This window comes from Phaseolus vulgaris, chromosome 11 (assembly GCF_000499845.2).
Source record: "Phaseolus vulgaris cultivar G19833 chromosome 11, P. vulgaris v2.0, whole genome shotgun sequence".
NCBI classification, from domain to species: domain Eukaryota; kingdom Viridiplantae; phylum Streptophyta; class Magnoliopsida; order Fabales; family Fabaceae; genus Phaseolus; species Phaseolus vulgaris.
In genome coordinates this window covers 3,088,711-3,114,952 of record NC_023749.2, presented here as the reverse complement: position 1 = coordinate 3,114,952, position 26,242 = coordinate 3,088,711, and the positions used below count along the sequence as shown (strand labels likewise).

At 28.1% G+C, this 26,242-nt stretch overlaps 3 protein-coding genes across 3 annotated transcripts; all 3 read right to left on the bottom strand.

Annotated features, from left to right (window-relative positions):
• Window positions 1-7,209: 7,209 nt before the first annotated feature.
• Window positions 7,210-7,655, bottom strand: LOC137822268 (chaperone protein dnaJ 11, chloroplastic-like). The gene is made up of 2 exons (XM_068627157.1): window positions 7,346-7,655; window positions 7,210-7,238 (listed from the first exon to the last, which is right to left on the bottom strand). Exons 1-2 carry the CDS (start codon window positions 7,653-7,655, stop codon window positions 7,210-7,212), a joined length of 339 nt encoding a protein of 112 aa, XP_068483258.1.
• Window positions 7,656-17,158: 9,503 nt separating this feature from the next.
• On the bottom strand, window positions 17,159-19,271 carry LOC137825610 (uncharacterized). Its single transcript, XM_068631324.1, has 2 exons — window positions 18,511-19,271; window positions 17,159-18,250 (listed from the first exon to the last, which is right to left on the bottom strand). Exons 1-2 carry the CDS (start codon window positions 18,934-18,936, stop codon window positions 17,723-17,725), a joined length of 954 nt encoding a protein of 317 aa, XP_068487425.1. The 5' UTR covers window positions 18,937-19,271; the 3' UTR covers window positions 17,159-17,722.
• A 976-nt stretch (window positions 19,272-20,247) lies between these two features.
• LOC137825602 (pentatricopeptide repeat-containing protein At2g21090-like) lies at window positions 20,248-22,589 on the bottom strand. Its single transcript, XM_068631314.1, is given in 2 exon segments — window positions 20,248-20,682; window positions 20,685-22,589. Coding segments are annotated over 2 exon segments (1,773 nt in total). The 5' UTR covers window positions 22,348-22,589; the 3' UTR covers window positions 20,248-20,572.
• Between the last annotated feature and the right edge of the window lie 3,653 nt (window positions 22,590-26,242).

The following is a 26,242-nucleotide window of genomic DNA, read 5'->3' as shown; positions in this document are numbered from 1 at the left end:
TTTGAAGTAACTACTCTCCCGTTTTGCATAAAAGTATTATAATAAAATTATTTAAAAGCATGTATATTTATTATTGTTTTATTCTTTTTAAAATATCTCCAAGTTTAAGAAGTCCTCGAGCTATTATATATCAAACAAATAAATAATTTATATTGGTAATATTTAGTTTGCATATTCTTATGAACAAAAATTAGCTTATTTAAGTTTAATGTTGGTTATAAATTTTAATATGTTTAATCGATATTTTATTAAAATAATTATTTATTGATTTTTTCATTAAATATTTATAATCAACTTAGATGATATGATCACTTGATTTTGTTAAATTTCGTGAAGAAAAATAAAGTTATAAAAACTTTAATTATTCTCAGAAAATGTCATTATTCTATGTCGTTAATTTGTTTTTTATTTTAATATTTAATTTATAAAATAAAACATCATATTTTTAATAAAACTAGATAATTAAGATTTGAGAACTTTATTTTTTTAATTATTCAAGTTCTTAACGTTATGTTTGAAAATACAAAATAAAACTGTTATTTTCTCCTGAATCAAGTAAGAAATTGAATTAAAAATATAAGGACTTTGAACATTTATTTAAAAAAATTATTAGAAAATAATGTTTAAATTTATGATAAATTTAAAATTCAAGTAAGTTGTTTTTATTTTATATGTAGAGAAGCATAATTAATAACAAAGTAATGGTCAATTAAATTGATAACAAACTCAAATAAAATAAAATAATAATTACTCAATTAAAAAATATAAAAAAATTGAGTACTTATCAAAAAAAAATTAACAAAATTTTAATTCAAAATAATCAAATTTACAATATATTTAAAACTTAATTATGTCTAATACTTGTAGATATATATTTATGTTTATTGTATTAAGAATGCTCATTTAGTTTTTTATATAAATAACTTTGATTACCGTAATTATTAAAATATCTTATTATTATTATATATATATATATATTAATGATATTCACATCACAATAAAAAAATATTAGAAAAAAAAAAAAATTCTAAAAACTTTACAACAAAGAAACTTGAACATGTTATGACCATTGATTCAAACATAAATATTATAATTGTTGGATTTAGTAAAATTCAATTAACTTAAATACAATTAACCAAATTATACATATTTTACATTAATAATATTCTTTACATAGATAATATTATTATAATAATAAATAACATTTTTTCAAATAATTTTAATTAGTGTGTTTATTGAATATAATTCATTTCTTAAATGTGGTAATTCAAATAGGCAGTTATTAAATGTATAACTTTTTTTTATCGAAATCTATACATATAAGAATATTAAATAAAACTTAACTACTTAAAACTTTACATATATATAATTTGTTTCAGTATGTTTCTTTCCTATGCAACTCTTTAGTCGTTTAAAAAATGAATATGCAGATATTATTCCTTCAAACTTTAAATATATATATATATATATATATATATATATTCAAACATATTTTATTGTGAATTAAATAATAATAGTAGCAGCAGTAACAGTAACCTAAAGAGTAAATATGCGAGTTAATTTTTATTAAAAGGAATAAAAAAAATATATTAGTTTAATTAAAAAAAAAATGTCTTTTCACCTTTCCCTAAAATATCTTCTATGCCGTTTCGATATCAGCACAACATTATTGAAAGAGAAAAAAGAGAGTCTGAATCTTCAGTGGATCAGTTAACTGAACTATATTAGATATAATATAAATTCGAATATTGAGTTACTGTTTTTATTACTAGCTTAATCCTTTTTAATTGGCTATTATTGAATAACTTATTTTTTTAGCATTTTATAATGTTTATTTTAAATTCAGTTTTAAAAATGTTTTAGTTAGATGGTAATATTTTATAGTTATTTTTTTATATAAAAATATACTAAACATATATATTTTGAACAAATGTGTACAATACACATATTGAAAATTTATTATAGCAACTGAAACTATAACCACTGTAAAAATAGAATAATCTTTTAAAAAAAAATTAATTAGTTGTTATATTGGTTAAACTAAATACTATTTTAAAGATTTTTTTTTAAATTAGTTTTTATTATTGATAAATAGTTTCTTGGTATTTAATTTACTACAAAAGTTTTTCTACCAAATTTAAAATCTAAATAATTGGTAATTAAAATTTTAGTACTAATTAAATACCAATTTTAAAAATTATTTATTAATAGTAAAAATTAATTTAAAAATTAATAATTTTTTTAAGTCTATAAAATGATTTCTAATTTAATAACTATAATAACTAATTATTATTTCTCTAAAATTAAATTCTTTTTAGTGATTTTATTGTAGTGAACTTCTTAACTATTTGATCAAAATTTTAACATTATAATAGAAAATTGAATGTAATTAAATTTAATGAGTCTTGAATATATTTAAGAAAAATAAATTAGTCGTGTTAATTTTTTATATGTATAATTTTAATCTCAGATTGCATATATTTTTTTTAAAATAAAAGCTTTCATATTAGGTATCACTATGCCACTTAAGATCTCAGCTAGGCTGACACCTCAAGTAACAACAATCATCTACCATCACATGAAAAAAAAAATTATTAAACAAAAGAAAAAAAAATACAAAAATACGGGAGGACTAGACCAAAACCCATATGTTAACAAAAACGATACATAGGTAGACTATACCTATTCATAAAGAATTCTAAGAACAGACAAGGTGGAAGCCTATTATACCAAAGAAAAGGTTATCTATGAAAAAATCCTAAATTAGCCAACTTATCAGCACACGCATTTCCTTCACGAAAAATATGAGTAACTGTAAACCTAATTTTCCCACAGTAATTAAGACAAGCATTCCATCAATTACGAAGCATCCAAGGAACATTTGTCCTAGCAGTAAACGCAGCACAACTCAAATTGCATATTTAGTAGGGATGGTTTTGTAAAAAAAGAAAGGATAAAATTACAAGTTATGTTTAGTGTGTAAATATATATAACTACTTGAAAGATTATTGTCTTTTGCATTCTCTCCAATTTAAAAAAAAATTGAGACCCTTCTAAAACTTTTGTGTGTCTAAGATGCACACTTTTAAAAGCATGTAGAAGTATAATTTATATGACAAATTTGAATGGATTAAAATTTTGTTCAGAGTATATTTTCTACTCTCTTGTATCACAAATTATTACTTTTAGTGGATTTGTATGTATATAGTTTTGTACAAGCCAAAGTCTTATATGTTCTGTTTGGTTTTTAAATCAAAATTGTTAAAACACAAGTTAGGAGCTTAGTAACTTTTATTCAACTTTTGGATTTTTTTAATGATTACATAATTAAAGGTAGGAAAAAACTAAGTTATTTATTTGGTATAAATATATGACTTGTTGAGATTGCCTTCTTTTCTCACAACAATTTAATAAGTTTGGTAGATATTTATACATTTTAAAATCTTAACTTCTAACATGTGTTGAGATGAGAAAATAAGTTAATTTAATTTGTTTTTATCATTGTATCGATTTGTTATTGATTTGACATTCAAGGTTATACAGATTGAAATTAGTAATATCAGTGGTCCATCACTTTTTTAATTTTTTATTTTTTTATAATTATTTTGTTTAATTTTTTTTTACTTTGTTATAATTATTGATATCGTTTTTTGGACAATAAAAATGCAAGGAAGAGTAATAAAATTGAATCAAATTTTAATATTATAGTCAAAGAAATTTAATGTATAATAAAATAAATTAAATAACAACGATACTTAAGTATCAATGAATTAAAATTGTGTATAAAGAAATTTATGTAAATAAATTTTTATATAAAATTGACCATTACCAATTTTAATTTTCAAAACATGAGATTTCTCTTTAATACTTATCTTAGTCATATATATATATAAAAACTTGTTGAAATAGGTATAGTTGTAAAATTTTACTTTTCTCTTTAATTATGCAAAATTTTCATAAATTAGTGATGCAATGATTTTTTGTCTTAGTATATTGATATTTTTGTTCCTATTAGGGAGATGAGACCTAGAGAACTATTGAAGTCTTCTTCTCCTTCCTTCGGTCAGTCAGGTAGCTGAGTGATGAGTTGGGGTTCTTCTCGTCCTCCGGCTTCTCCTTCAACACTCAGTCTCGGGTGAACACCGGATGGGGGTACCTACGAAGGCACTCTGACGCTCAAGTCAGTAAGGTGGGTGGTCAGCTTTCAGGTAGGTGAACAGTAATAAATGACGTACCTTACTCCTTGGAATGCGTGCTATTTATATTATTCTAATGGGCCTACCTTGTTGGGTCCGTTTATCGAGGTGGATACCGCTTAAGGTTGCATTACCTAATTTTTGATGATGGATTAACTTCACTAATATTGGTTTGAGCGTTAACTATAGTAGGGGTCGACCGTCGGCCAAGTTCCCATGGTATGGGTCGGCCATCAGTCAAATCCCAGTGGTCTCGGCCAAGTCTTCTAAGGTCTCGGCCGGGTGGGTCATCGACTTCGTCATCTCGGCCACATCTCTTAAGTTTCAGCCAGGTCCCCCTAGTTTCGGTCAAGTAGGCTCGACCTCGGGCAGTCAGGTGGACCTCGGCCTCGCCCATACCGATACAATTTCTTATAACATATAATCCAATTTCACTTAGTAAATTCATAAAAAAATGAAATGTTATTATTTACTTTTATTGTTTAAATTACTTTAATATGCATACTTCTAACTTAATCTAATAGATTTATGTATATAATTTGAATGTTTTTTCTCTAATGCTTATCAAGAATTTGAGCTTTATGATTGAATGTTGTAGATTGACTTGAATGATAATTAATTACGCGGGTCCATTCAAAATTCAGTGAATAAAGTATTATAAAAATAAGTGTCCAAATATCATTAACTTTTAAAAGTCTTACATGGATATTGCTTGGGTGCATGTAACAAATTATTCTTAACGTTGTAGAGATAAATCTTGAATAAGCTGTTAGTAATTGGGAACGTGGTCAATACGTATCTTATCTAAATTAAACTTTTATTGAAATTGAGGGTTATTCATAAAATGATTATGAGTGTATGCTTGGTTGTAAAATGAAAGATGATAAAATTGATTTTGATGTATATTTTAATACGTGAAAATTTAAATTCTTAATATGTTTTTTTATCAAATAGTAACTTATTTTCTTTATTTTTTTATTAAGCTTTTTTATATGGTACAGGACACTGAATACTGATAAGTATAATTACATGTAAGTGGGCCTAGTACATCTGGGCCCATCAAGAACCTATCCAATAAATTTCATGTGATCAACAATGACTCCAAACATGACCTATGCATAGGTTTATAAGTTTATTAAATATATCATATTTGATGAAGATAAAACTTATCAACAATTATAATTACAATAGGTTGTAAATCTCACATATATATAGATTATGAAATTTCTAATATATAAATGATTATAATTTTATTTTTAAGTTAATGTTATAAGATCGAGTTAACTTAAAGTTATTTTTTAATATATCAAAATTATTTTGAACATAAATATTTATTGAATTTATCAAATCATCTACTATAAAAATCGAACAAATTGACAATCAACGGAACGAAAAATTAAAAATTGAAATTATAAATTGAAATAAGGATTACTAGAAAACATGTAAAAACAAAGATGGAATAGAAAACTATGATGGTGATGATATAAAAAGTATGTATGAGTTACGTGAGGAAGTGTTATGTGAAATGAAGATTTGCCCCAAGAGTTGAGCTTGGCCTACCCACCTGAAACAAGAACTGTTGATGTTTTGTCTTGTTTTTGGTGGAGAGGCTAACCCTAATTTGAGTTTTTCAGAAAATAGTATATGATGAGGATGCCCCCACTCACTTCAAAAGAAAACTGTACAACTGTGTTTGTCGGTATCATTTTATAATATAATTCACAACTCTGCTTCAATTCTCACCTTTCACAAATTCCAATTCAGGTGTCTTCTTCATGTAACATACAATTTTCCAATATCTTAGATTAATTATTGTATTTGAGACAGTGTCTCTGTTTTAAATTTGATACCTTATTTCGATTTTATCCTTAAAAATGTTTTGGTAAGTTAAAAAAAAATATATAAATTGTTTTTTATCTCAACTCCAAGTAATATAAAACTATATTAACAATACCACAATACCGGAATGCATGTCAAAAATAACCATTGATTTAGTATCTAATATGATATCATACTAATATAATTAAATTTTAATTGAAATGATGTAAAAATAATATAAATTACTTATTTTTTTAAAATATTTATTTATGTACCGGTTGGGACTAAAAGATCGAATGGAAGTCTAATGTCTAACCGCCATTGTATCCTAAGAAGATTAACAACATTAATTAATAATTAAACACTAAAAAGATTAACAATATTAATTAATAATTAAATATTAGGTAATGCATTCTTAATTACGGTTCATATTCTTAATCTTGTCCAATAATAAAAGATCTATGATAATTATATAAATAGACACGAATTTCAAAAATTATCAATATCTTACTTGAACATCTTTGCGGATATCATTCGCGTTCAGAGTTTACAAAGACAAAAAATAGAGAGGGGAACGCAAAAAATTCATTCAAAGAGAAAAAGAAAAGACCAACGAAAAAAAAAAGACAATCGTTCTTTTAATTTCAATTACTATCGAAAACAATCTATTTTAATAATTAAAAAAAATATATATAAGAAAAAATCTCAGTTTTGGTTTGAAGAGAGGGAGGTCTAATAGCCTGTAGCTTGTTCATTTTTATTTTGACTTCAAAATTTGCAGGTCATACAGTATAGAACTATTGTATTTAATACTTGGCCTTTATGTATTATTAATCATTCTAATTGTTCAAAAAATTTCAGCAACTTAAAATAAAAAACTAATTCTTTAGTTTTAGCTATTTAAGTTTCTTTCTTATATATTTAAGAAAATAATCTTATTTAAAATACAAACAATAAATATAAACACTCAAAATAAAGCATATCTTTTCAGATCTCTTTCTGACCGCTGAAACAGATGCGTGAGAGAAAGGATGTTGTCGCTTCCTACCCTTTCTTAGGAACACGTTGATTAGACCGAACATTTCTTTTAACATGTCACAAAATTATATTTTCATGTTACAAAATGAATATTTTAGAATATGCTTTCAACAAGTCACAGATTTTCATAGACGAAGACAAACTATTAACAAATGGATCAACTTCCAGTGTCCAAAATCATCAACACTGCAAAAAAAGAAGAAGGAAGTGTTCCTAAATGCCACTACTTTGAAGAAGAAGAAGAAGAAAGAAGGAGAAAATGGTCAATAAAAATCTTGTACATAACTACCAACATTGATCCGTTTCCCATTTCCTCCCACTTCCTCCAGCGCAGGAAAATGTGTGATTTCTTCCTGCCATGGAAGCCATGTTTGCTGATCTTCTGTATCTGTAGATTTCTGTGTCATATTGAGCTCTCTTTTCTGGGTCAGACAACGTTGAGTAAGCTGAATGGATTATCATGAATTGGTGAGCTGAGCTTTCCTTCTGATTCATGGCCACAACATCAGGATGGTATGTTCTTGCTAGCTTTCTGTAAGCAGCCTTTATTTCCACGCAGCTTGCACCGATTGAAATTCCAAGCACATCATAGAGGGAAGCCATTTCTGTGGTACAAGAACAGTGTCCTCTGTTCTCAGTTGTTAAGTGGTACAAGAACAGGGTTCTCTGTTTTCAGTTGTTAACTGGTACAAGAACAGGGTCCTCTGTTCTCAGTTGTTAAGTGGGAACAAATTTTCTAGAAAAATTCGCACTTTCACTTTTGGAGGATTAGATATCAGTGGACAAAAACTGGGGTTGGATCAAGGGTTCAAAAGAAAAAATGTGGAAGTGTTGGGTAGGAAGGAGATTGAAGATTGTTGGGGCTTGAGTTGAGAAGACTGATATGGTTAGTCTGTTTATATAGAACACATGAAGAGCACTAGTGTTGTGTATCCAAATGAAAATTGAAAATTTATGTGATAACAAAAGTGTACGTATACATGTGAATACGGAACATGGATGAGGTTGTAGGAGTCAATGTTCTGAAAAGTTTGTTTATCCGTTGGATCATGTTCTTTGCTGAGTCATCAAACTGTTCAAAGGGATAGACTTACCATTTTGTTGTGTGGTCCTAACTTTCTTTACTCACTTACAGTATGCGTTTGATTTTACATTGTTTTTAGCTTGGTGTTGAATATTTGCAGTTGATGAGGTCACACTATGCTTCAAATCTACAAGGCTTGATACCAAAGTGAGGAAAGCTATGTGACCTATAGAGGGAAAAAAGGGTTAACAGATCAACTGTCTGGTGAATATTTGTTAAACATTCAGTGAATGGAGATAGTGTGTTCAATGACAGGTCCAATTCTATGGTGCCAAGGTACATGTGCTTATTTTCTTTTCAATAGATGCTTCATAACACCTACACTCCTATAGGGAAAGAGGTACAAGCAAAATCATCTTTTTGAGCATTACAACTAGTATACGGAGTATATATTGTTACTCAAGTGGTCCATCAAACCTCGTCACACACAGTTCGACCACACAAAGAGCATTTGGTTGATGAGATTAAAGTGCTAACAAGTATCTTCCATATAATATGTTACAAAAATGTTAACCTATTAAAGGATATAGAAGGATTTAATATTAATTGTGACTTTTATAATTATTAATTGTTTTTTTATTGAGTGAATAATTTTTTTTGTTTTTGTTTATTATGATTCTAGTATTTCTTTGATTGATTATTTCATTCTTTAGTTAGACCTAAAATGCTGGTATATATTCAGACTATTTGTTTTAATCTCAATAGAATAATATAAGAGATATTCATTCTCATATTATTTATCTTTTTTTTTACTCTTTTGTTTGTTAATCTCTGTTCTATTTTATATCATAACCTAATATTAATTTAATGTTGAGATTAGTCTATCGTTCTAATAAACATCTTCCATATATTTCATATAATATGACTAAATGTTAATATAATGTCGAGATTAATCTGGTTCAAAATTAGAAACTCACTACAATGTTATAAATATATATTCAGTCAAGTTATTAATATTTTAATCATCAAATATCGAATTCTAACTTGAACGTTACATTGTCTTTGTCTTTTGTAAGTGCTATACCTCTCATCAAGATCAAGACTGAAACTGTCAGTATTATTTTGGAGAACAACTTCTTTCTAACCTAATCCATGAAAAAAACTTCACCTCTTATCAAGATCAAGACCAAAACCACTAGTAGTTATTTTAGAGAACAATCCGATAAAAAATAATAAGTAAAAAAAAATAAAGATAATATTCTTTATTGAATAAATAAAGAAAGAGAAATTGAAACCCTAAAAAAATAATAAGTAGAAAAAAATAAAGATAATATTCTTTATTGAATAAATAAAGAAAGAGGAATTGAAACCCTAGTTTTGAATTAAATTAAAGTTTCTCAAATATACACATAAAAACATTCATAATTTTCAGCTATACTGTCTAAAGACTTTGTCCGGTTTAACTTTTTAATAGATTGTTTCGTATTCAAAGTGCCATCATATGAATTTAAACTTTATATCACTTGATTACAAAGTTTATTATTTTAATTTTATAATTCATGTCATTTATATATTATGATGAACGCCTTACTAAACCAGTGACATCACCTTCAAATTATAGTCCAAAAATTATGAAAACGTGCCTATTTTCCTTTTCATCCCATCGCGTAATAAGGATTCGTGTTCATCTATGCGTATCAGACTAGATAAAAATGATTTTAAATGTAATTTATAAATATTTTATTATGCTTAGAATTAATTAAAACTTTAAATATAGGTTTCACCAAAAACATTAAATAAGGTTTAATGGTCACACAGTATTTATAATACATAAAATTCGAATTGGATAAAAAAATTTAACAAGGATGTATTTTTCTCTCTAAATATTGATTAAATAAACTGAAAAATAAACTCATATTTCAATTGATAAATAGGACAAAAAATCATTAATTTAATTTGATGTAAAAGCTCAGAAAACATGTGTCGTAAAATAAAAATACATAGATAAAATAGCATGTGAAAATGATCATATTCTAAAAAATGAAAATTTGAATTTTTATAGAGGTAGATTAAATTATTTTTTTATGATATTTATATTTATTCATAAATTTATGGAATTTTCTTGTAAATTACTTTTTATATTTCACAAATTATAAAATATTTTTTCAAAACAAGAAACAGAAAAATAATTTATGTTGACATAAGAATTCATAAAACATATGTTAAAAGATAAAGGATATATAAATTAAACAGTCTGTGGACATTTTTCATTTTTAAAAATTAAAAATTTTGATTGCTTATAGAGGTTGATTAAATTATGTTTTAATTATTATGTATACAACTTATATTTTACTCGTATAATATCTGAGCTTTCTCATAATTTACTTCGGAAAATATTTCTTTAAAACCGGAAACAATCCAATCATAAACCTCATTATTTTGTGTATTTTAAAATAAGTTATTTTTAGTAAAATAAGTAAATTTTATATTTTAAATTATTTATATAATTTCTGTGTTTGATAATTTTGCTTAAATTTTATTAATGATTGAGATAATTTAGTGTTTGATTTTTAGTAATTGTTGGATATGTTTATTAAAAAAAATTAATATATAATTAACGTGCTAATTTAAGTTCTATCCACATATATCTTAATTTTGCACTTTTGATTGTATATTAACAAAAATTTAATTACGTATTAATGATAATTTTTTGACTAAATACAGTAACAAAAATGAAATATATATTAAATTATCTCAAATATTAATAAAATTAAAATAAATAAATTAAATTATTATTTTTTAATATAATTTTTCAATATATTAAAATTAAAATTAAATTATGTGAACATGTATTATTCTTAACAAAGTATTTATCTTCCATGAATTATTTTAGCTGCAGATGCAGTGACGTTATCCGAGTAACGACACGAAGGGAAGAGACGCAAAAGAAACAGTAACGTGTTCGTAATCCCGTGAGTGATGCACGTTTCAGTGAAATTTCACGTCAAAATGACGGAAATTGTAGAATCTCTTTGGACTCACGTTTTCTGCAGTGGTCCTCTCTGCATTTACGCTGTTCTTGAATGCCCCAATCTATGGGCCCCAATTTCTTTAATCTGCCTAATATCACCACCACTTGCATCTCATCACCACTTTTTATCAAGACACCTCATAAATTGAGAATAACACGTGTCCATCAAATAAAAAAGTGCTTTTGGAAGTTATTTCGTTTTTAAAAGTAATGTTTTGATTTCTAATATAAACACAACATTTTTATATGTGATCATTTTGGTAAAATGTGTAATTTCTTTTGTCAATTTGTTTTTATTTACATGTAGTTATTTATGAGAAGGTTTTATAAACAAGTATAATTAATAATATATTTTTAGTTACAATATTTTGTATTATGTGTTTTTCAATTTAAATAAGGAATAAATAGATGCATCTGTCTAACTATGAGATGCGCAACACTTTAGTATTATATGAGATTTAACATCATACAAATTACAAATTATATAAGTAACTTTTTTATGTTACAAAATTATGTAATTATAAATTCTTCATACATTACTTAGTTTGTTAATATAGGATTAATTGCTAGTGAATCATGAATCAAGGACAATTGTATGATCCATCGAGTAACAAAACTTATAAATACTACCCGAATGACAAAACTTATAAATATTATGCATAAAAATAATAATATTAGTTGTTTAGAAAAGTAATACATTATTTATCATGCTAAGAATTCTCATAGACATAAATATAATATATAAAAGATGGCATTTCTATGATGTATCTCAAGTAACTTTTTAAAAAAAAAATAAAATATCACTTTAAAATCATGTTTTTTTTTCTATCATTCTGATACAAAATTGAGTATTCTTTCGCTTTTGAATAGGTTATCTTTAATCCATTTACTTCATATAAATAAGGACTGACAAATCTTTCCACTCTTCAAATATAATATCTTAATATAATATTTACGTAATAATTTTTTATCTTTGCAAAACATTTGTTTACATAGAAAAAACTATGAAATAGAAATTTATGAACAAAGTTTAACTAAAAAAAATCAACATTGTATAGCTGGTAATAAGATTAAAACATTAAAACACCATTCATATTATATATTAGAAGGTAAACAAACTTACATTATGCTTGTGAGAATCACTTAACTTAACCAAAGCAGAAGCAAGCTATTTTGAATGCACTCTACAAAACAACAGATAAATAAATAATCCTCAATAATGAAATAGTTCTACAAATGAACAATCACAAGAAAAATGGTTTCATAGTCATGGATTGTCATAACATCAATTAACACCGAATTTGATTAACTATTTTTCATAAATTGAAAATTTCTGTAAAAAAATTCAAAATATTTCGCACTCTCTTAAAATATAAAAAAAAAACAAAATAATATAAGTTTTCTTACCATTCATTTAAAAATCGTCAATAATACTTAACCTGAGTTGGAATATACAAGTATACGAGTGTCTTAACATATTCTTGATAGAATTAAAAAAATTGTAGTGAAATTATGTTTGAATACTTTAACAATAAAATAAAATACTCGATAACGTTATTAATTTGTTTTAATTTGCTAGATATATTTTGAACTAAATAAAATTAAAATCCACTAAAAAAATTGTTAACTTATTGATTATTTGATGAACTGATCACAATAATTATAACTTTAGTTTGGAGGAAGTGAACCTTCAAACACATCCATGGAAGAATGGATTACGTTTAACTCTAAGTGCTTTGTTTTTTTTAACGAGTCAGCAAATCAACGTTTATCCTTATCCCTTGGCTTGCAAATCTTCATATTTTCTTTATTAATTACTCTCTTTTTTAAACCGTCCAACTTTAAAAAATATATTTATTTAATTACTACTTTAAAATTTTAAGATAATATTAATTATTTTACTATTATCTTTTTAATTTTTAATTACTTTACATGTACACATTTATTAAAACTGAAAATCTTATAAATAGTTTATTAAAAAAAAATTGTATCTCTTGGGTTCTTAAAAAAAATCTACAGGACTAACTCAATGTTCAGGTTTCAACCGCATAAATTCTATTATAGCAACTCTCTTAAGTTAATTTCCCTCAACTATTTATGATTTGTTTGGTCTGAACAATTTAAGTTTGTTTTTGTTGAAACAATATATTCTTAAAATAATTAATTTTCAACTTCTTCTTGCTTAAAAAAGACTACAGCACTCTTAAAGGGAAATAAGTGATATTTTGGAAAGTTGAGTTTCAATATATGAGGATGCATCACGGAGTTACTAATAAAATCGAGAAAAAAATTACTTGCAGAATATTTTTTTTAATGTTCAATTAGTAACAACTAGAAAAAATATATAAAGTGTGTGAGTATATATATATATGAAGTGTGTGAGTGTTAACTAAGTACTCCTCGTGAATTTTTTTGTATTTATAGGATTTAGTTCAAAGGTTTTTGTAAGTAAAAATATAATTAGTTATTTAGTAGTGATGTATTTAATTTGCACGTCATTTTGAATTGTTCGAATTTTACATGAATATTATTACGTTGTTAAATACATTTTTATATATGTTAAGGATGAAGATGTATATAAACCTCCAATGCTCAATGTTCGAAATTCATAAATAAGGTGTGAGAGGATAAATTGTTGGATGGACGAATTTGAGAGTTTGTCGTGTATCAACTCGAATAATTAGTTTTGAGATTATGTTTTTATAATCATGTTTTGATATTGATGTTTTGTGGACTTTCGTGACATCAAGTTCGTTTGACTTTTTCTAGATAGTATGACGCGTCTTCTAACAATGTGATTTTCAATATAAATTAATGTGGTGTTACCATACTTTTACAATGCTTTATATTAAAAAATCACTCTTTTTGTTACATTACTTTTTTCATCATTCTGCCTTCCCATTTTCATAGTTGTCATTTGGAGCTTTTGTGAGAGAACTTAGCATTTTTCGTCATAGTTCATTATCATGAAAATATTATTTTAGTAAGTAAATAGGTTGTTGCGATTAGAGAGGAATAGTCTTTGAGTCACATTGATTGTTTTTTGTCTAGAGGGGATGCTTTAGAGGACACTTCTTAACTTACCCCATTCGTCGTGAACAGAATGTTAACCACAGAGTCCCTAGCTAGAATGGTTATGGTTGATTCCTCTACAACGACCAAATGGGAGGCTTCCTCTCACGAGGTTTTAGATATCACTAAAGCAAATGTAGCCAAGAGGAAATGGAAAGATAAATTTCCTTTAATCCTTGACTCCAAGTACAATTGGATTCTCAGGTAAGTTGCCATTTACCATTACAATTTTACTTTTAAAAAGTCCATAAAATGGTTTTTTCGTCTTTTATTATATGCTTTGATAATATGGTCGAGTTCATTATAATCAAGGCATGTGATGTCGAGGATATGATTTGCATGAAGCCTAAACAAGCAGTGATAATTTTATTTTTTGTGTATATTTTATTATTTTAAAAACTCAACATTTTTTTTCTTTTTCTACATTTAAGTGTAGGATGTTATCCGCCATAAATGTGGCTCTCTGTCAACTCCATCATAATAGTTAGGTCTTCCTATAAGAGCTTTTCATGTCATCACCTTCAAATTTCTATGACCATAAACATTTTTATGTATTTTTATACCTTAAAACACGACTCAGCGGTCAACTAAGTATCTTATAAATTATGCTCAATATGGTTCTTTTTTTCTCAATTTATACTCTTATTTAAAAAAACTTCAATAATATTTTTTTTTTAAATTAAAGTATTTTCCTTAAGATTCTAACAAGAGAACTTGTTTACCATGAATCATACTCATTTGTAAGTATTGTGGTTCAAAAATGGTTTTATTTAGGTCTCACGTTAGATGTCAAATGTTCTTACCAAAAAACAAGTGTAACTATTCCATTGTGAAACAAGTGATATTCATAGGAAGACGAACTTGAACCTCTTATAACTCTTATGACGGATCATCTAATAAAGATTGAGTAAATATTCATTTGCCACTTGTAAAAAATTCTCTAATATACAAGTAAGTATAAATTAATTTTTTTATAAAATATATGAGTATTAAGTGAGTATGTATTTATAGATTTTTAGAATTTGAATAAATATCAATTTGAATTATTCAAATTTTACTCAATATATTATTATTATTAAATATATGTGTTTATATATCTCAAACACAAGTAGTTACACAACTAATCATTTTATTATCCGTTTATCATTTTATTTTGAGTATTCATTAGGAGAATATTTTGTATTGATGTTTCTTCTCACTAAATAAATAAATCATAGTTATTAGAGAGTCAATAAGTAATATTTATAGTGGTAATCTTTTATTGGAAACATATTTTTTATCCATAATTCGATGGTATCCTTCTAATATGTTATATTTTGATTTCTCAAGTAGTGTTATTATTTATATTATTAGCAGGATTTTTAATTAGTTGTCAAGAAAAAAAATATATTATTATTTAACAGCTAACGACTTTATTCTTAGAGTAATGATACATTAACATTATTTTTAAAAAATCATCATTTTTCTTTATTTTTCCTATCACATCATAATAGGTATAAAATTTATATTTTCTCTCGCTGTCATGTAGGCGTCATTAAAATATTTTAGGTATCTATGTATCATTTTTCTTAATATTAAAAATATTGCCAGTAATTGAGCATTAATAATTAAAGAATAAACATGCACTTTAATCAGCAAAAATAGAACTGATATTAATAATTAAAAAAATTATTTAAATTTCACAAATCTTTATATATATATATATATGTATTTGTTTATTGTTGTATACTAAACATATAAACTCCTTTTTGGCTGGAGATTTAAACTTTTGTGTAGTTTGTCGTTTTTGCTAATCTTAATCCTTAAGGCTAATAAAGGCTTACGTTTTGTAGGCCCGGCATCTTAAATTCGGCCCAAATTTTATGGAAAAGGTCCTTTTCCATTACCTTTGATATTATTATTTTGAAGAAAATAAAAAAGTAAATGAAACCCTGTACCACGTTCTATGCACTTTCATTTCATTTTATTCTGATTTTAGTAATAGAAGAAATGGAGAGAGTTAGACCCAAATTTCATTGGTAAAATTTTAGTTCAATATTATAAATTTATTTTCAATCTCATATAATGATTTGTAAAATGTTGAAGGATTAAAAAATAAAGATAAAAAATAATTTCATTTAAAAAAGTAGTCGTAAAGCGATACAATATGAGATTAAATGTAGAGGATGTACTCAGTTCCTCTTCATATTTCTCTACTATATAATTTATTAATTTATTTTTTATTTGTTCATATTTTGTAAATTTCTCTTATTTTCACCTATGATCGTACAATTAGTTTTACATTAACATTTTTTAAAATATAGGATATGGTTTGGCATTACAAATACACATAAGAATGTATATGAAAAGTTTTTTTTTTTTTAATTATATGTATAATGATGAATATGTATGTATTTATCTTCTCATTATCTCTATATATTTTAGTTTATTTAGTATTTTAATATGAGAAGGGAATTAAGACTATATATATTAAATATCAGTCAAAGTGTGTATATATTTTTATTCCCAAGATAAAAACTAGTCAAATCCACATTTTTTTTCTCATGATTCATTTTTCTCACATGCATCATTGTTACAGAGAAAAAAAAATCTAAATTCAGAAGATAAAATAAAAAATACTTAATTTTTTCGATTTGTTTTAAAAAAATAGAAGAAAATAAGTTTTTTCTTAACCACTAGAAACGTTTTCCCAGATTGGAACGAAATAATAGGGAAACAATGCTTTCTTTAAAAAAAATTATATAGTTTTAATTCCTAATATAAATTTTAAATATAAATAATTAAAACTAAATTAAAAAATATTTTTTAATTTTTTTTTAATTTCTTTTCACTTTCATATTTGCTCAATAAAAAAAAAGCAAAAATGAGGCATGTTCATTTATTCTTGATCATATCGATTTAAACAACATGTTTTGTTTATTTTATTTATCTTAATTTCAATCTTCTTTCTCCATTTCAGTGTGAATGCAAAAAAACATCTAAAAGTGAATCAGACACAATTCATATTATTTCACCCACAGAATAAACAAAAATTATTGATGATCATTCCTAAATTTGATCGAAGAACAGTTCCAAGCTGTAACTTGTGAGCCCTTGAATCCTTGATCCATCTAACAGCTTACAATGGTGGGACTAAACTAATTTGTCTTGTGGAACAAGGCATTGCATTCGTGGACCAAAACAAACCAAACAAGACACTGAGGTCGCAAAGGATTTGAGTGCACGTTTGTGAAGGACAAAATCCACTGGAACAAACTTTGCATCTTGTAATTTAACTGTAATTTCCTTCACTGTTACCTTAATTTGGGTTTCGGTTGGTACGAACCACAAAAAAATGAGGTACAGATTGAAAACAATTCCACAGCTGAAGCCATTGCTTCTTTCCATATCAGAAATTTCCACCAAACACACACTCAGTTGAAGAAAAGCAAAAAAAATCTAACTTTAAGTGACCCATCAAACCATATGATCCAGCTAAAAACCATGAACAAGGAAACAGCAAAATGAGTTATAATCACAATGGAGAGTGATAATTTCAGTTTTTCATGCTTGACCCTCTACCCTGGCACGTGTGAGTCCAACGCATGCATCAACAAAATCATGGTCAATGAAATCCGTGGAAAATACCTGCAATCTATCTGCATACCCTTTGGAAAAGCACTGGCTAATGAAGAGTCTTGCAAAGCCATGAATGCGTTCCGTGACAGGCTTCACACACACAATGGGGTTGTCCGCCACAGGAGTAACGGTGTTCTCCACTCTGTAGAAGTATTTTCTGGACGTAACAGGTTGCTGTTCGCTGAGATGCTTCATGTTGCTCTCGAACTTGGTTGATGGCAAATCAGTGTTGATCCAGTTATCCCTCAAATACCCTGCACTCCACAGAGGACTTCCTGATGGAGGCTGAGGCAATTTTCTTGGCTTCCAAACGCATATAACTCTCTTTGGTAACACCTCTGCCATGGTCTTTCCAAAAACATTGTCATCCTGGGGAACTAGGTAATCCCCGAGTTGTTCCTGAAGGTACTTGTCGAATTCGGGAGGATCCTCGTGCCCAAACTCGGTTCGAACCTATGATGGTGCAAAGATACGATATGCATGTCAGATACAACGTCTATGATGTATTCAAATGATCAAATCCAATACATGTTATACGGTTATTCTACAAATACATAGAATATGATGTATAATTTACATATCTAAATATGCTGTACATGTTTCTGTATCATTTAGTGTATTAGAGTTTTTGTAAATTTTGTTTAAGGCCTTATATACTTCGTATCCAACAATACCAATGTTGGATCAGATGCATATCAAGGATAGGTTCTAACCTCAAGAATGATGATTTCAGATTGGGTTTCTGATAAGAATTTCTTGATATCTTTGATGACAACGTCCATGCTGTACGTAAGGAGGACTCCGTGGCACACTCTGCGATCCTCTTGCACCCGAATGTCAACGAGCCTTGTCCCCATCACAAGCTGCTTGTAGATGGACAAGGATTGGCATTGAGCAAAAGGGCGAGTGATGCCTGGGATGCCAATCTTGTTGGTTGCAGAATCATGGGTTCCAGGCCAAACAATTTGTTTTATCGCAACTTTCTCTGGGTTGAGTTGGGACATCCAGTTTTTTCTGTCAGATGGATGGTAATCTGAGCCAGGGTAGTCTTCCCCAGAGTTTCTGAGATCAGACAGAGTTTTTCCCTCTCTTTCGATTGCCTTTCGTTTCTCAACCTGTTTGGAGACCTGGGAACCCATCAAAGATTAGGAGAGGAACAACAACAGCAAAAGGAGGAATTCCAAGTTCTTCCTCTTTTTTTGCTGTTGCTGGAGTCAGCTGTTGCAGGTTATGACTTTGTTTGTGGTGATTGAATTTAATATAATAAGGCATGGTGGCGTCAGAATCGATTTTTTTTAAATCAATGGGAATGGAGTTGCTGAATTGGACAAAGGTTGAGAAATATGAAATGATTCTTGTGCTTTCTTCCCTCAATTGTTTTTGGTTATCTCTAAGAATTTTGGCTTTGGATTAGGAAGGAGTCCTCCATTAGTATTATTAGCCTATTGTTGTCTTTAACGTCGTTGGAACCTTCGCTCTAATTATTGGAAAGGAGTTATAATCGAGATATATTCTGGACCTGTGGTGTGGTCCACTTGGGTGGCTATTGAAGCTTCTCTGACTAAGTATTTGCTTTTTATTCATTTAGAAGAAGTATTTTAATTCGCTTAGAATGACCAATTTTAATTCTTGATCAGCCATTAATAAACAAATGAATCAGACATTATTGTAATCAGACACATGGGTATTAGTAATAGGCTATAGGGAATGAGAATCTCTTCCACTTTTACTCGTAATTCACAACATCAAACTTCGTATCAGAACCAGAAATCAATTGTTTATGTTCTCCCTGGTTTTGCTGTGATGATGCAATTTGGCATGAAATCCATCGGTCTAGTTCACTAAGTTTTCTTTTTTGCTTATGTTAGTCCACTGTGATGTTTTGTTATATATTTAATAAGAAAATATAATTAAACATAAAGCAAATAGTCTTCAGTCGTTTAACTACATGAATCAAATTGAAAGTTTATAACAGAAAATAAAATAAAAGCAACTGTAAAAAACTCGATGCCTTTATTTGAAATCGTGCATATTATTGGCATGATACGCAGGGGCACGATCCAATCTTTCTTTTCTATAACATTGATAGTGATGCTTGTTAAGCTCTTACTCCTATGGGTGGAAAAAATAGATCTTATATATCCATATCAATTCCCTGAACGTTGCAAAATATATTAAACTGTCAAAACAACGCTATAAGTTTACTAGCGTAGATTGCTTTAACACCCCCTACGCGATTCAAAATGAAGGATTTCAGAGATTGAGCATTGAGACCGCAAATGGAAAATATTTGTGAACAAGAAGAACATGAAATTAGCCTCCATTACCTCACACAGGAATCTCTGGACTCTCGAGTGATCTGCAAATTGACATCCTACAGTATTCACCTATCAATGACTGCTGGGATTTTGATTTCACAATTAGCTTCGAAAAAAAAGAAGGAACATCAATGACGGGGGAATTTTGTTTTCTTTATTTTATTCAGTTGGGGAAAAAATACAAATAAAACAATGGGCGAAAAAAAAAACAATAAATCTTTATAAAAATTTCTTCTGTTCTTCCCATCCACCAGTGTTCTCATTCCTCCTCAGTATTTATGGAGGAAACATCTAATAAGTATAACACCGTGGAGGTTCAACTCGGCAGAATCTGGTGTTAGCAAAAATAGAAAGTGAAAAGGAAAAAGAATAGTGACTTAGTCAGTGGAATATATATTCCTGCTCTCTGGAAAAAAATGATCCACTGGCAAAAATCTCTAACTTTCACATCCCACAGTTAGGCACTGGGACATGGTCTTCCATGCTGATATTTAATTAAGTGCCACAAAGGTGAGCACATTGATTCCTTCAGAGGGTGTGACACATCTAATACAGTGAAGTGCAGCATTTTTCAATGTCGATTCAAGTAATGGCCTGCTCGTTTCCTCCCTGTCTCGCATACAAAATATGTCTTATTTTCCCAACCAATTCCCATTTCCCAAGTGCAGCATAAATACTTGAAAGTAATTCGTAGGCAGCAGAGGATTGTGGCTGCAATTTGATAAGGAGTACAGCAACTTCTCTCCCATGATCTATATTCCCACGCAATCTACATACAATATGGTCACCTGGCTTAGAATCCATCATCTGCAGATCCTTCACCGATTCATTAGAACATCCAGCTTCACCCAAAAGATTAGTTAAGCATGCGTAGTGTTCTTGGTCAGGGACGACACCATGCTCACTAGTCATGGACTTGAATAACTGAAGCCCTTCCTGTACAAGACCTGAATGACTACAAGCATTTAAAATGCTGACAAAAGTGGTCCCATTTGGCTTCACTCCTGATTTTAGCATGTTATATAGCATCATAATTGCTTCTATGCCATAGCCATAGTGAGCCAGTGCTGATAAAATCGTGTTCCACAGCACTACATCCTGCTTATTTCCAGTGAAATTAAAGACTCGCCTGGCAGTTTCCAACCTTCCACATTTCAAATACATGTCAACAATAGCACTAGTTACAACAGTATTAGGTTTGATGCTATTTCGCACCAAAAACGCATGTATTTGTTTACCATGCTTCAATGAAGCAATAGTGGCACAAGCTAATAGACAAGTACTGAACGTAAATTGATCAGGTCTAACTTGATGCTTGATCATCTCTCTAAACACTCCAAGTGCTTCATGTCCCATGCCATTTCTAGAGTAACCTCTAATCAAAGATGTCCACGAACAGGATTGGCTTTTAGGCATCTGACTAAACAACTCAGCGCCTGATTCCATGTCGCCGCAAGCGGCATAAGCCGAAACTAGTGTTGTCCACGCACGAACATCCCTCACAGCCATGTAATCAAATAATCTCCTAGCATCTTCCATCTTTCCACACTTTGCATAAGCATCAATAATTAAGCTGGATATAACCACATTGGACAAAAACCCAACAGCCAAAACCTGCCCATGGATCTGCCTACAAAGTTCAAATTCCTTCAATTTTACAGAAACAATCAAGACACTGGCAAAACTAAACTCGTTATACCCCACAGACAATCTCCTAAACTGTCGATAAAATCTCAAAGCCTCGTCAAATGTGCCATGGTGCGCATACCCAGCCACCATTGAATTCCAAGATACATAATCCTTGTGAGGCATTCGGTAGAAGAAGCTCCTAGCCTGCTTCATCATTCCCAATTTAGCATACCCAGAAAGCATATTGTTCCAAGTGTACAAATTTCTATCGTCCATTTTGTCGAACACCTGGCGTGCCTGAACGAAATCGCCGCAGCTGAAGTACATAGAGATCAAGTGGTTGGCTAGAAGCGCTGGGGGGCGTTTGAAACCGGTGAGCTTCAAGTGGAGGTGAATCAACTTGCCCTCTCGGAAAGACCTGGTTTTGGAGCAGCGGCGCAATAGGGTGGCGAAAATGTGAGATGGTAAGCGGATGCCCTTGAGGCGCAATAGGTCGAGAGAAGAAACGGCGTCGGAGAGGGAAGATTTGGAGAAAAGGGGTTTGACGATGCAGAGGTTGCGGGGGGATTTGCGGGTTGGGAACGAGGGAGATGGCATTGGCATTGCAGAGAAAGACCATGTGAATGTGAAGGGTGCAAGTTTGACTTGAACAACTTCATCATCTATGTCAGCGACGATGAATGGGAATATGAGAAGAAATTGGAGGTAGACTTCGATGGCGTATTCGTTGAACCAGCTCCGGCCACCATGGACGGCGGATCTTGTCCAAACCAATATGGCTCAGCAGCACATTGGCCTGAACCCTGCTATAACACAACCTCTTTTACTTTGATTTTCGCTTTTTCTTTCTTAATTAATTACCCAGTTATCGCTTTATTTCTTATTTTTAAATATTAGGGTATAAATTAAAAATTTGTCTATGTTTCTAGGTAAATTTTCTTAAAACAAAAAATAAATTGAAAATAAAGTGAAATGTTTATAATTATGATAAAAAGAAGAAAAAACAACATGTGCTTAAATTTTAAAACTTCATTTCACGGTAAAATCTTTATATGTCAATAATTTATTTTATAGAGAAATTAAATTACTTTGCTATAATATTTTTCTGTGAAATTATTTTTAGGTTATGTTTGGTTCATTTCTTTTTATTTAAAAACTACTTTTAAAATATAACTCAAGATAAGAACTTAATAAATGAAATACAAGTTAGTTGATAATTTTCTTTTTTTTTAGTTTTAAAAAAAAAATTAGACTTATTTGAAACCAAACTCTTCACTGAATATAATTAATATTTTGATGAAATAAAAGTTATGTCAAAACACTTTCGTTTACAATTGTGCGATAAGTAATTCAGTCAACACAATTTTATTTCAATCATAAAAATATACATAAAAGTAATAAATATTTACCTTTAAAAAATATTTTGAAATTCCAAAAATTATTTTAATTGATAAAAATCAATTACTTATAGAATTTATTGAATTGTCCAGGTTTTTCTCTTTAGCTTTTATACTTAAAAATAATCCATTTTGGTCTTTACACATACAATTTTAATCACTTATACTTATTTCACGCTGTTTATTTAGTTTTTAATACCTAAACTCATATGAACTAAAAAAAGGTAATGTTAATATTTATAAGATTTAAAATATATTATTTTAAATATATATAGTTAAGGATAGAAAAATCATGAGGAATAAATTAAATCTAAATATGACATGTAAATATTTTATTACATATAATATCAATTATAAAAGATAGAATGTTTAAAATCTTTTACATTATTTTCAATAATAATGAGACAAGAATAAACAAAATATTTAAAAATAATTCAACAATTGAATATATATGAGATAGTATCTGATAAAACTTTAAAATGTATTTAATGAATGCTATAACTTAAAGCTTAAAAATTATCTGCAAATTAAGAATGAAAATAAATAATAATAATTCAAATTAATTTTCAAAAAATTCTAAATGTGAATAAATAGTTTAATTAAAAATTAAAATAAGACTTTATTTTTTTTTTGTATATGACATTAATTAATCAAATTTAAGTAATGATTTCAGAATATAAATATTTTAAAATTTCTATCGTTGTTCAATATTATTCTTATAATATATAAATAATTTATTAAAACACAATTTAATAATATAAACATATCTAAAAACTTATTTAGCAAACAATCCAAAATGTTTTTTTTTAATAAATATGTTGTTGTAGTTGAGATTCAAGAACTAATCAGAAATAAAATATCAAAAAATAAAAATTTAAATTTAAAGAACAAAAATTATAAATACTTTAAATAAAAAAAGTCATTGTTTATTTACTCATTTTAGTATTTTTAATTTTTTAAATAAATAGAAAAATATTTAGTAAATAATCACAATTGACTTTAATAAATATATTGTTGTGATTAAGAATTAAAAAACTTAACTACAACTAAAATATTAAGAACATAACTATAGAGCATGCATGGTTTACAATTAGAAATTAGATATAGTTAATGGTCTTATAAATCTTTAGGTTTAATGATTTCTTCCATTAAATTCTTCTTATTAAAATAAATTTACTTCAATCTTTATTTTTATCACGTTGAATTATTTTAAAATAAGTTGAGAAACCATATTAAATTGTTTTAAAAAAAAATACGATAACATTGAATTTTTTTAAAAAAGGTGGGACTAATTTAAAATTTAAAAAAAAAAATCTAAGTCACATTTAACTTTTTAAAATTTGAATGAAGAAATTGTTTTTTATCCTTAATGTATAGGTAAAAGGGTAATTAAACCAAATTTTGAAAGAAGATTAGAAATATTACTTATAAGTTACGGAATATATATATATAAAGAAAGTATCGTGTATATATATAATATAAGAAACTATTTAAAATATGATATAAGAAAATGTTATATGTGAAAGTAAAATAAAACAAAGTAATGGACAAATGTGTGTATATATATATTATAAGTACATGAAAAATAGTTTTAGAGTACAAGTGATATAATTAAAATGATACTTGTATATTTTATTGTTAAAATGTAAAAAAATCATATAAATAGACAAATTAGTTATTTATGTTTATTTTCTATGTATTCCTCTCACATTTATGATCTCATCATTCATCGGATTGACGATGAAATGTCACATTTGGACTCCTCACAATTGATAAAACAAAGTTGTCCAATCATTTTTTTTTAAAGTAGGTTCAATTATGATGTTTTTCATTGAACCAAATTTGAGTTTTTTCATGTGTTGTGAGGTATTTGATCTAAGATTAGTCTTTGTTAGTTGAAGATCCCACTAACATGTTCAAATCGTTGATAAAAACTCTCTAGTGCAAGTTAGGTAATATTTGTGTCTTTAGGTGTTGAAGCTCTTTGGGAGTACCCAATCATTTAATCAAGTAATATAAGCTAGTTTTTATTTTTTTCAACATAGTATCCTAAGCTAAAGGATCTGGGTGTGTGATGTGATTCCACTAGCACAATTAGAATGATTCTTGACATTCTTAGGAATCATCTTGAGTTGGTTATGAGATAGGCACTTTATCATAGAATTGGATTAAGGTTCTATGAACAAGAACTCACCAAAACTAGTGCCAAAACACAAACTCATATGGAAGTTCCAATTATTGTCAAATTGAACCGATTAAAATGAGAGGAAAAGTAAATGAACCGATTGAAACTCTAAAGAAAGCAATTGAACCGAACAAAACATGAAAAGGAGCTACTGAACTGAAATAAAACAGTAAGAAATTGAAAAGAATCGAACAAAAGTGCAAGAAAAGGAAGATGAACCGAATAAAATAAACTACACTTGTTTTTAGAGTTCATATGGACATGGAAATGGAAGAACTAAATGGAGAAGAGAGGAAACTTATGTGGATGAAGAACTTGATTGATGAACACGCCACTTGAAGTGTGATTGCTCCAAGATAAGTGTGAATTGCCGCCACTTGAAGGAACCAAGGCTCTCAAGATGAGACTAGGAAGAGGAGAAATCAAATCTCACTCACTCAATCACCAATTTGGGAGAGTTTCTTTACTACAAATTCCAAATCTGAATTGTGAATGACCTAAGCCCTCATTTTATAGGAGCAAGGGTTGGTCATGAAGCTTACAACATAAGCTAACCAAAAGACTCTTCATATGCTACTTACTAATAGCGCCTAAATGAAGCATGAAGAGTACTCTTCTAGAAAATTCTAAACTAATGCCTAAAGATGCTTTTACAAAAGAGGTATCTAAGGTTTCCCTCTAAGCACCTTTCCTAAAAACTATGTATTTAAACATTCTATATTATTTACAAATTTATAAAAGAAACTATAAAGAGAGATATTTAAATGAAGCCTATTCTTGAAAACATGTAGACTTCTTTGGCTTTAGGCTTGATCCTCTCTTTATTTTATGTCTTCTTTTAATTTTGAAAAAACTAGAAGGAAGAACTTCAAATGTGTAGGTGAATGACCTCTCCCTTCATTAATAAAAGCCTCCT